Here is a 13,651-nt window from a genome sequence, read left to right as displayed (position 1 = left end):
GGTAGTACTATTAGTTGTTCGTCGTCGTACTTTACTTTTCTTTATTAATTAATAANAANANANATATAATATATANANANANANATATATATATATATATATATATATATATAAATATATATATATATATATATATATATATATATACAATTTTTTAAATACAACTTTATAAATACTTTTTAAAAATGTTAAAATATATATAAGAATTACTCCAGAATTTTTACATATTTATTAAAATAATAAAAATTAATTTGAAACAAGAATGATCTATCGTGTGTAATAAAAGGGAAATAGTTGTGAACAACGTTTAATTTGTATTGTTAGTTCTAATATAATTTAGAGATATAATTTTATAATAATTTTTCTATAGTTGTGAAGAAAAAGAACTATTATTTTTCGTAGTCTGATATTGCTAGAATTTTCAAACAGGAAGTAAATTGAAGAGATTTTCTAGCAATTTACAGCGGCTTTAAATTCCGCGCGTCTTGATATCAGCATATTCCGTCCAGATAGTGGTCCAGCGTTTAGTGGCCCATTACCCTTAGGCCATTCTTGATATCGTTGATGAAGTGAAACGCCCAGTCGGCAACCGTAACCAAACGATAAATCGAGTTTCTAAGAGCTCCTCCATAATTCTGAAAACGACTATGTGATCCATACTTTTAGCGTTGAAGGGTTTATCTGTTATTTAATGGTTGATTATATTCATCGCTGAGAGTATTAGGCTAATTATCGATACCGCATTTCGAAAATGTTAATTCCTCTATAGACTTTTATATCGCGAGAAAGTTCGGACTTTCTTAGATTGGAAAAAAGTTCTTCTTGGAAATAGAAACTTAAAATAATCGTCGATTCACATTTACAAATAAAACGAAGTTACATGAATATTCAAAACTCTTTTGTGGGGCGAATAAATCACGAGATTAGATACAGAAATTGCGAGAACACAAATCGAGAAAGAAAGATGGAAAAATTACAGATGTGTATATCGTTCATAAATCAAGAAAAGACATTGCACGGACGTACGAGGATGCCACTGAGGAGCAAAGCTCTATCTGATCAATTTAGTTAAACGCCTTTACTATATTATTCTTAACTGATTTTCACCTTTTACCCTCTTATCTATTATAGAATGTGTTCTTCGTTTTTTTGCAGCTCTGTCCTCTGCAAGACGTATATGATAACAATAAAAAGAAAAATGCCAATATTTCCTAAAGAATTTCTTAAAGAATTTTAGATTTCTCAATTTAACTATTTACAATAACAATAATTTGTAGAATATTGTAAACGAGAAATAAATAACAATATTATTATGCGATATTCTCATTTTAATTTTTATTAAGTTTGTTCACTAGCTTTTTTTTCATTAAATGACAACAAAAAGAAAAATCTCGTTGTTTCCTGTAAAAATTACAAATTTCTCGATTTAACTATTTTCTGAATTACGAAAAATTAGTAATATTATTACATGATTTTCTCATTAACTTTCTTTATTATTTCTTTATTATAGCAACAAAAAGAAAATCTTGTTATCTCCTTCAAGAATTTTTCGATTTTACCATTTATAATAACCGCAAAATATTCTGAATCGCGAAAAATTAGCAATATTATTATACGACTTTTTTATTTTAATTTTTATTAAATTTGTTCGCTAATTTTCCGTTTTTTATTAGATTCATAAAAAGTAAAAAAAAAATTAGAATGTCCCAATTATCTTTCCGAGACTTTGTCCGTCTAGTATCGTTAAACTAAAACACAGTAATTTGTCTTTCGAAATCATCGTAGACTTGTGACGCTTGTTTTTTCCCGGTGAGTGCGTAGGCGTCCAATGGAAAAGACTACTACTGGGGTTTGTTCACCGGCGTGGAGGCCCTTAGCCTCGCATTCTCCACCTCGGATGTGATGTTAATTGTACGCAAAGGAATAGCACACGCATATCCATTCATTCTGTTATTTCATGCGGCAGTTGCGTGGTTCATAGGCACGACTCTCCGTACGACGAATTCCTTTCCTGGCTCATCCTCATTATTGCCGCCGTCCTCTTCGAAAATTATTTGGCTCGTGCTTACCTCGACCAACCGTCGCGACAAGATGGGTTTACCGAGCTGATTACTAAAGATCGCAATAATCCCGACGACGTGGATGCGGAAACAGAGTTACACCCGGGAAATATTCCAGCACGATCCAACTGGAGAAAATATAATTACGGAGCTCGCGAGCCGAGGTCGCGAACACACCGTTCTGTGCTCGCTTTGCGGATCTGGTCGCTCTGCTGCAATTTCCTTAGCCTATGCTATCTGCTTACGCGATGCACGACACAGTTTTGTGTTTTCCGAAGCTGCAAGAGTAAATGCGATTACACGGGGTCGGACGAGATTGCGCCGTTGTTTGCACTTTGGATAAGTATACGGGCGTGTACAATTTTATTTTTATTCACGTTGTTGACTTATGTAATAAGCAATCTCGTAGAAACTTGAACGCAACGAAAGAAAAATAATTATGTTGCTTTTTCTGGATTTTAATAATCTAGTCGTTTATGAAATTTAAACAACGTTATGTTTATCGTAATACATAGGTTTCAAAATACATAGGTTTTATATAAAATCGGATTTGTTCCCTCTGCATTCTCGGTTCTTTCTATTCTTTACCGACATTTATGAGTACAGAATAATTCTGTCAATGGGATTTTAATGAAGTACTTAAAAGTACTTATTGCCTAGTACTATAAATAATATAGTGCTATAAAGATAATCTCTTCATTTAAACAAAATCGTTACAAAATCCGCGATAAATAGCGACTTATTCACATCGCTCAGAAAAAGTGGTCTAATAATTACGGTAGGAATATAATGCACTAAAAAAAACTCATTTAATATTCATAGATTAATTTTTACGATCTTATTCGGTCGATCTTGGCGTGTCGACCATTGTTATCCGTCGGCCAATCGAAATTAACGATCGAAAAAACGCCTTAACGTCCGTAATTAAAGTCCTTCGCTTGTGCTGCCACTAACACGTAGTCCTGCGAAGATTATACGCTCTTGGCGAGTGAACCTCTCACTAACTCGAAATGATACGAGCACAATAAACATAACCATTCACGCATTAAAATATTTCAATTGGCCTAAAAAGCCCGGCAAAGAGGAAATACGGATAAGATGAGAGTGAGAGAGATCAACCACATGAGCTGTCGTAAATTATATTTTTATCAGACACACGGCTAACCGATCATAAACTCGAGACGCGTCGTCGTTGTTGCGAGAGATTTTTCCCACATATACATCGACTTGAGCCGATCGTAAACGCTTCGTGAAGAATATCACGAGGAAACGCTTTACTCCTTGACATTTCCCATAGTATTGTCTGGCAGATTATCATATTACACGTACGCGCAACGGCGCACCGCTGATGCTTTCAGATTTGCTTTTTTGCTGATACGAGATATTCGCTGATATGATGGACTATAGAGCGCTTACGTAAAGAGGTGTGTATTTCCCGCTACCGTTTCGCGATCGCGAAATGATTTTGAATTTTATTTGCACAGAGATGATACATCGGCTATTAATATCGAGATAATATGAATATTTAACGAAAGTTATCACGAGAAAACATAAACACAGATGTAATTATATAAATATATATTTTTTAATTTTTTATAAATTATTATATAAAAAAGAGAGATATTCAAAGCTTAATAAAATTATCCATGCAGCAAGCAAGCTGATGCTATTTACTGGCATTTGGTTAAAATGACGACAAATAACGGTTTGCTAAGTAATTAAAACAAAATAATAAAGTAAATAATTAAAATGAATTATTAAAATCTAATAATAAAATAAAAAAATAAGAACATGGATCGTAATGTTATATGTTATATCAAAGATAATATCGATAGAAATATTTTAAACTTCATAAGATGTGACATTAACAAGTACGTGCCACACACGGAGTTTGATTCTTTTCAAAGTCGACCGGGTCAGCGACTCGGTGAAGTGGCGCATCAATTATTCAAAACAATAAGCCAACGATTGGTCGACACACACGGAGGTGCTTCTCGATCATGCCTTCCTTATTGCTATCGGCCAGACTCCAATATCCATATACCAGATTGACGTCTCTCTTTCACAAGATATGAGACGCAATCGGAAAAATCACAGAGATCGATAAGAAATGACGGCAATGGAATTTTGTCATTTCGTTAGAAGCGTATAATTAGTATAACAGAAATTTTGCATATATAACATTAATTATACTGTATTATACAAGATGATTATAGGTTGCTCAATGAAAATACTTATCTTCCTCGAGAATTCTTCATAAATAGACATTTTTAAGAAATCTTGCCTTATAGCATGTAAGTAATAAAAGTTTACTTGCTGCAAAAGGCAAATCAAGCGTGTAGTTATTTAGAAATTAAAAATCGTATAAAGCTACCAGTTCTGCTAGGTTTTATCGTTAGAAGATATAATTTTTAGTCGGTATGATTAGCAATTATATTTTTTATGCAATCAATTGGTTTAGTTTTGTTCATAAGCGATTACAATTAAACTGTGTACAGTAAAACCTGTTATTTTGTTCCCACAATACATCGTGCATTATTATTGTAATATTTGATATTGGCGTGGAATACTTCCTGTCCACATCAACATCAATTAAACTTGGAGAACAATACGGCATGCAACTTTATAATCCGTCATGGAACAATAACATATAAGAATATAAAGTAAAAATCGCAAATTTTATTAACTGATTGTCACGGTGACAATGGGCAATCAAAATATGCCAGACAATAACATAATTTTGCAAAATATTAGCTAAAGAAACATATTTAATATTAAGCAGCGTCGTGACACCTTATGTATTATGTATAATAAATACATATAATATATTATATTCCGCGCTGCAAACATGGAATGAAATTTCTAACGCATAAAATTTCCGCGGTGTAGATTTCATCTTCTAGAACACTCGCGAAAGTTTTACTCGATATTATTCATGATTAATGGCGAACGTCGAAAATTAGTTCGAAAAGGGTTGAAAAGAGCAAGTTTTTACGCAAGAAACACTTTTTACGTCAAGAAACCTGAAATGTACTACGTCACCGGGAAAGCAGACAATATTGCGAAGAAAATATACGTCATATGAAATATGCAGTTCTTAATTGTGGAACTTTTAACTGCAAATCGTCGTGCAAATGCAATTAAGGAATCTCAAGAGGGCGATCGTCGTCCACATCACCAATGAGGCAAGAGTCGAGACGTCGACCGTGATATCGCGCGATTTAATCTTCTTGTATCTGTCCGATCGTTTTTCTTCTTTTTATACATTCTCCGCGATTTAATGGTCGTTAAGAGTGTCTTTAACACCGTCACGCTCTTTCTTTCCGCCGGATATCGCTTGCGCTTAATTTGCGAAAATAAAAAATAGGAAAGTGATTTCCTGCGCGCAGCGAGATAATTGCTACATTGGAAAAAGAGTAATTGGATTAATTGGAATTCTGGTTGAAAATAGACAAATCAAGAATTTTTTGGTTGAATGTATTATAATTCTAGTTGATTGAAGTAACCAGAATTCTGATTGGTATAATCAAAACCTTCTAGTTCATTTTCTATCAGAAATGTATTCGTGAAAATCCTATTTCATATTTCATAGAAATGAATTGAAAAAAAGAATTTAACATGTATGTACGATGTTTACATTACATTTGTTAGCACATTTTTATTTAACCAAGTAGAAATACAACATTCAACAAATTTGACAAAATTTGAGTTAAATGCAAATACATCCCGTTTATTAAAGCTTATAGAAGGAATGCATTTGCTTCTTATTGCTTACAATAAATTTCCAATTTCGCTGGCGATAAAATAATAATTTATGTACTGTAAATAATTTATGATAACGCTTATTTCAGACTGTTTAAAATAAACATTATCAAATTATACTTTCACGATAAAACTGATGAATGCATTTAAAAATGTGAACTATTATATAGCTATACAAATAGCGAATAATTTAGAATAATTTATGGTTCACTAATTGCAGAAGTAATTTCTATTATTGAAATTGTACAATTACAATCAGTTTAATGTTTTAAATTAAAAACGCATCCTTTTGAAAGCATTTTGAAGAGGTAAGAAATTTATTAATACAATCACCTTGGCCTCTACTCGGAAGCTCGCAGCTTGCAATTCAATTTAATTGCAGACTGGAAACAAGAGTCATTCATTTATAATACAATTTTAATCTCAAAGGCGATTCAATCATTTTATGAAGTTAAGCTCTTGTTTCTTTATTATCTTTCAGTATTATTATTATTAAATAATGTGATAATACTGTAATACAATCATATCAAACTTTTTAAAAAGCGCATTATTCCTTAATATAATAAATAATTTAATACGTACTGAAAGAGAAATGTATTAATAACTAATTATTTGAATGGTACTTTACAAAAAATAAATATTTGCTAAACAAATAATAACAGTTAAATCACATTAATTGTTCTTGTAGCAAATAAATGTATGTTTACATTTAGTAAATATACAACTGACGTTATACTATAAACAAACTTTTATCCAAATTTAATACATTTTTCGCTTATATAATAAATAAAGTAATGTAATAAATAAATGAAATATTATATTTTGAATATTTAATATTGAAGTAAATTTTAATAATTAAAGGAAATGTGGTATTATACCTAGTCATATATTGAATTATGTTTTGCAATTTTAGATGTTGTAAAAATATGCGCGACAAGACTGGCAGATAGATCTAAGACGACAGCGTCACCACGAAAGCAGGCAAGAGAACAAAATCATCGTACCGTTATTTTTAACGTTTATATTCGGAAACGAGGGAATCCTTGTCTGTGCCCTGCGATCTAAATCGTCGTAGACGTCCCTGATGCCAAAAATATTATAGTACAAGGGTGAAACTGCGTAATTGAATGACTCATTCTCGTTAAAACAATTTACTCTAAATTTAACGATTAGTACCAATCTTGAAAAAAAAAGAGTTAAGAAATTGCGAACTCTATCAGAAGACGTAATTCACGTAATTTATCGTAATTTTTAATTAAAATTTTCATAAAAGTTGATAATTTTATATAAAAAGAGATCAAATAATAATATTGATAACAAATCTTGATAACAAAATTAGACATAATTTCTGCAATTTAAACTACATATTATGTGAATTATATCAAAGTTACAACTTTATACCGAGATCAGTAAATAAACACGTATTTCCGTGATTGATTTCTACACTCTGTACAATATTGGATCAGTACTCAAAAACTCTTATAATCATTACGATCGATTTCTGAAAACTCCGGCAGAAACGATAATCTTCGAAAGGTCAGCAGCCACGCTCACGATTTCGCAGACCTGCAGGCTTGCAATTCGAGTCGAAGGATTAGGCAATTCACGTAATTATGACGATCCCTGGATCATTGACCTGGTGAATGCATATAGCTATCTATTATAAATTATACATTTGTTAGATTTTCATACGAACTAGTTCGTTTTAAAATTTAGTTCGCTTTAAAATATCCCTAATAAGACATTCTCGTTGCTACACCTATGCTTGTATTTTGGGTATCGAAATAGGTATGGAAAAGCTAGGTAGTAAGATAATATTGTGACGGCGCCCACGAGGTGTAAGAAAAATACGTGTGTGAAGAACAAACAACATAAGGTATTGAGCAAAGCCCGGAGTAAACGTACCGCAAGTGACGCGTAGGTAGAAACCGACAATGTGCGAAGAAATCTAACCTTTCGAAAGATATTCCATCGCTTGCTTACTAACGCTTAAAAAATTCAGATGGTGTTACAAAACTAACACATACTTATAATTACTTAAAACATTGTGTGATAATATTTTGTGATAAAAAATAGAGGGGATACATTCTGTTGTCTTCGAGCTTCAACTATCACAGTTTCTTCGTTCTAATCTTTTCTCTCTAATCTTTTCTCGTCTCTTTATGCTTCTCTAAATTAGTTTTTTATATATATATAAAGTTTTATATATATATATATATATATATATATAATAAAGTAAATACTATCCTATAGTAAATTTAATTTAATATTAGCCAATGTAATACTGAATAAGTTATATATACTAAAGTGAATATTATATACTCATATAGATAAAAGAAGTGTTTACTTTTAAGATATTAAAATTTTTTATTTTTGTCTCCGTTTTGTAAATATTTGAAAATGTTTTAGTTTTACATTTTGTCAATAAACAAAACACTATATTTAAAATGTTTAAAATTGAAATATCTTTTATTATTGTACGTTTGTTTTACAAAAATATTTTAAACGTAAACATTTTAAACCCTGCACTTTTTACAGTATACTCTTACAAACATCTAATTTAATTCTTAGTATACAGACGATTAGATCATTTGTGTTTTGCATTTTCGAAAAACTTTTTTTCGAAAAACTAGACACATCAAGTAATTAGTTATAATATTTATATATAATTTTTTTAAACACACACCTTATATTTTATAAAGATGTTGAAATATGTAAGAATTACTTAATAATTTTTAATTTGTTAAAATGATGAAAATTAATCTGGAATAAACAAACGACCCATTGTGTATAATAAAGGACCAGTAAATCATCATTACAGGTTTAATACTGGTCAATTTAATATTGAAAGATAATGATTAATTACTTACTTAAATATTAAAAGCACTGTTGTTCACGCTTAATAAGTTAATTAATTACCTTTTAATATTAAATTTCTGTAAGGGTAGAATTTCGTATAATCGCATTGTCGATTAGGATCGCATAACAAAAATCGATTAAAATTCCGAAACGCTAATATCTTCCTCCATGTGGGAAACGTCACCTTTCCATGGCGAAACGAATCGCTGCGTGGGCGATGGAAAAATCGGCCGTGCCCCGAGGGCCCGCTAATTTAATTGCCAGTCTTTACATCGTGAAGGAGCGCACACTACGACGGTGGGCGTACATTTCGTACGCGCGTGCATACACGCGTGCACGCAGGTGTATCGCCGAGCGTCGGTACCGATAATAGTACGGTTATAATAACAGAGAGCGGCTCTGGTACACAAGCCGACGTTCAGAAACGCCGACGCGCTGCCGCTGGAAAGCCACGATGGTCGGACTAGACTTGAAGCACCGGCGGATGCGTGCATCGGGAAAAACATTTTCTCGTTTTAGTATCTCCCATACAATCTGAATATATTCACAGACTGGTCTAATGCTGCTCTCTCAAGATTCTCTAATCTTCTACAGGGTGTTTATATGGATTAAGGTTATGCCCCTTTACAAAGATTTCGTAGTTGTAGAAATATTTATATTTCTTACAATCATCTTTTTTACAGATTTAAATGTGAGAGTCAAATAACTAATCAATTGTTAAGTTCAAGAAATAATATCCTAATTATTATTAATATAACAAAGAAGATTTAATATAAATATGTAATAATTCTATTTTATTATAAGAGAGAGGAAAGTATTTAGTTAATAGACAATACTTCTATAAGTATCTAAAATTTCATTGCTTGCGTCATGTTCACTGTATATATATTCCCGCGTCACTAACACACATGTATCGTCAATTTGCGTTTCATATACTTATATCGTTTTACTCTAGGAATAGCGCTCAACTTGTAATCATGGTTCCATGGAATATCGTATCGCGTTTAAAGTGCTGCTTTAATGAAAATGCCGTAGCGTGCCTCTGCGGGTGGCTTAGTGTTATTTGATTACCGGCTTCTTAACGTCCGTCGTTTTTTTTTTTGCAACAACCGACGATTTACTCTCGGTATATTTCCGTTCGCGATTAGCGCTATTGAAGCCGTGATGTCGAGTTGAATGGAAAATCCTGCATGCATATTTGTTGAAATTGAATTTTACCTTTCCTATTAATATCAGCAAATCTATAATTGATTGAAACGAACCGACGCAATTTCAACCATTTTGCAATGAGCGAAGCTCCAGCACTCGATTACCGGTACGTTTATTTTTGCGACTGGTGAAACGCCCTTACATTTCATTGTAAAGGCGCCGCTGCAAGCGATATGCAAATACGGAAGCGAATGACGTGAATTGATCATGTAATGACTTATTCGCGAATTAACTCGTCTCTCATCGTTATATCCCGTTTTTCGATAGGTTCACTCGCAAAGAAACTCGATTGAAATATACAATTAGCAAAATCGTCGATTAATATTTATCGCAGCACAACCGTTTATCGCTGATGACACTGTATTTTGGTGTATACGTGTGCACATCTGTTAGGACAGCTTGTCCGATGCACGGTATGCGGCGACCAGAAACTTGAAATATGAGCTCTTCGCACGAATGCTGGTCTCGTGCCACCTAGATAGAATTTTTTGCTTCCCAAATTGTAATTTTACTCCATCACTCAGAAATATGTTGTCTTCGTATTTCGATATTTTTTTCCATGAAATAGTACCGCAATATTCTGTGAAAAACGATATATACGATAAAATTGATTTCCAAATATAATTACTGGAATTGGAATCCCTTCGGGATTAGCAATTAATTTTTACGATTTATTCCGTCATAATTATACATCATTGATATTACCGATAAATTTTACAACTGTTGTGCGTGATTTTGAAACGAGAGTTTCACATTACGAAAATATTTTACAGAAAAACCGATTTAAAAATCGTCATCTTTGTATTTTGACTTTCACCTTTTTTTTTATAAAATAGTACCACAATATTATGCAAAAATATATGCATATACAGTTATTATAATTATTATTATAATTAATTTCCTAATTTTATTATTGGAATTGGATTTCTTCGGGATTAGCAATTTATTTTTAGGTTTTCCCGTCATAACCGTATATTAGTATTATTGGCGATAAATTTTACAATTGCTATGTGTGGTTTTGAAACGAGAAATATTTTCACATCACGAAAATATTTTATAGAAGACACTAATTTAGGAATAAATTGTCTTTGTATTTCAATATTTTCCATGAAAGTATCATAATATTCTGCAAAAACATATATATCTATAGCAAAATTGATTTCCAAATACAATTATTGAAATCGGATTCCTTCAGAATTAGCAATTAATTTTTACGATGTATCCCCCGTCGTAATCATACATTATTGGCGATAAATTTTAAAATTGTTATGCATGGTTTTGAAACGAAAGAGAGTTTCATATCACAAAAATACTATATAGAGGCATTAATTTAAATGGAATGTCTAAATTCTCGTTATACGAAATGTATTAAAATTGAGTAAAATGAATATTTATGAGTTGTATACGAATAATTTATAATTGCTGCGCTTCCTCAGAATTTATAAACGTGCATGGAAATATAGGTATTACGCGCTTTCGTAGCGATTGCAAAACAATATCCCAATATCGTGCAATAGTCGTTTCAGCGTGCAATGAATATCATGACTCAGAGCTTGTTGTAATTTTAACAAGTGGCTAACACCGCGTTTGTTATTACCGGCTTAATTGCCGGGTCGTGCCCGAGATACCGTCGAATCGATGGTGGTACCCGCGGGGCGTCCATCGGAGCCCGGAACCGAGGAAAAAGGCCGTCCTGGAGAATTAATAAATCAGCTAGTCGGCAAAGAGGAGAAATGTTGACCACCGCGGCGTCCCTCCATCATCTCAAAGATTTCGTATCTCCCGATCTTACGGTATCCCGGGACGAACGAAACTGCCTAATAACCATCGCCTTAAGCGGAAACCTTCCTACATTCCGTCGTAGACGCGGACTAACGTAGACAGTTTTTTTATTTTCTCGTACTACTTATTAACGATATGATATGGCTCATGAATGTCTTCGTGCGCTGCGTTTGATTTTTTTATTTTAGTTTTATCGGGTTTGATAAAGTCCATATGGGATAATAGTGAGTGATAATGAGAATGGAAATGGACAGTGATAGAATGATGAATTAATGACAAACAACAAATACTACAACTTATCGCAATGTTATCGGAACAATTTAAGTTTAGGTTGCTTTTCGAAAGAATAGTTATACTATACATTAAGAACAGCATTAACACAAATGAAAAGTTAAATCAAATTCGTTTTATTGTACAAAGTTATAATTTTAAAAAATTTATTTAATAATGATACGTTTATCTATACTATGAAAATCAATTTTATTCTACTAGCGATTTTATTTATGAGAATGACTGCTGTCAGCCGCGAATTTCAAATAACAAAAATTCTTATTTCGAGTTTATATTTATCTGGATTATTATAAGGTTATTTTTTTTCTTACATTAGTTGTAATATTTTTTTTAAAGATTTTTTAGAGATTTTTTTTTTTTCTTAAATTAGTTGCAATCGATTACATGAGCATACTCTTACTTATATACTAGACATTGTTTTATAAGTTAATTGAGCAAGCTAAATTTTCCACATATTACATAAGAAGAACATTAGAGTTTCGTTTTTATATATTTAATGGACACATTAAATATCCATAAAATATTACCAGTTATCAAGATACTTTTCCGTTTGATTCAAGTTGCTCATTGGAAAATTTAATAGTCATAAAACATAAGGGCCATGTGCCATCATATTAGATAGATTGAATGAAGCAACATCACTGTCCTCATTCCCAGCCTCTTTATAAATTCCATTATGTCTTTATCCAGTTTTTTTTAAATAACATATATTAGAAATTTTAGGAACATAATTTATATTTATGCTATAAAAATTTTCAATATATTTTATGCCAAATAATATTGTACTATTTATTAAATATCGTATGGACAAGATTATATCTCCTCATTTAATTTTTCAATGCGCTAAAAATGCGCATTACTTGAATATAATGCACTTTTTTTTTATCTTGAGAATCTACGTCTTCTTTCTTTCTTCCTAAAGCTTGAAGAAGTTGTTCGTAATAAAAAGCTGGCTCACAAAGAACTGCACTCCAAAAAATTCTTCGAAAGAAATGATTCAAATATATCGAATCTTCGCTCGATTCGTCACGAGATTCACCATGAGAAAGTCTTGCGGAAAACTTTTGAAGAGGAATCTTACCTTGACAAGCAGGTGGATCGGTTGACTGACGCTGAGTGGCTTGCCCCTCCTGGCCTTCCCGCCTCCACCACCCAAACACTTTATCCACGGCATTCCTGGAGCGTTTCCTCGCCTCTGCCTGTTATTCGCAATTCCCTCCTCTCTTCTTCCTTCGCTCTCGTGTGATTCTCGGCTTGGTGATCTTCGGCTTCCGTCTTCTTCTCCGTTGCCTAAGATTCCCAGGACTTCTCACTTGCCTTTTCGAAACTCCTTCGTGCCCGATGCATCGCGCGCCTTATGACGAAACTTCTTTCAGCTCGGAGAGCTTATGATCGCAGATTTTTAAAAACTAAATCTACCTGTATATTGGTCGTGGAAATCGGAAAACTGATAGTTCTATCTTTGAGAGTCCTAAAAACTTCACTGATAATTTGACGGCTTCTGAATTTTCTCAATGTTTCTTTTACTCGATGCAGATAACTTTCTTGATAACTTTTATTGTAGAGATTCTGAGATAGTTTTCTTGTATAATTTACGGAATTTTTCCCTTTAAGCAAATTCCAAAGAGAATATTTTTGTATCGATGCGATTTATATTTTCACGGTGAAATAAATTTTTATTTTACGAG

The 13,651-nt window shown here is 32.4% G+C and overlaps 1 protein-coding gene across 1 annotated transcript in view; it reads right to left on the bottom strand.

The window, feature by feature from the left end:
* Positions 1 to 13,137, bottom strand: part of LOC105618483 (tensin-3) — a 191,185-nt gene extending 178,048 nt beyond the window's left edge. The window contains exon 1 of the mRNA XM_012200016.1: positions 13,045 to 13,137. Within this exon, the coding sequence (XP_012055406.1) occupies positions 13,045 to 13,137 (93 nt within the window). The remainder of the gene's footprint in view (positions 1 to 13,044) is intronic.
* Positions 13,138 to 13,651: the final 514 nt, after the last annotated feature.

This window comes from Atta cephalotes (genome assembly GCF_000143395.1).
Source record: "Atta cephalotes unplaced genomic scaffold scaffold00017, whole genome shotgun sequence".
In the NCBI taxonomy this organism is placed as follows: Eukaryota; Metazoa; Arthropoda; class Insecta; order Hymenoptera; family Formicidae; genus Atta; species Atta cephalotes.
The sequence above is the reverse complement of the archived record's forward strand: the minus strand, read 5'-3'. Positions and strand labels throughout refer to the sequence as shown.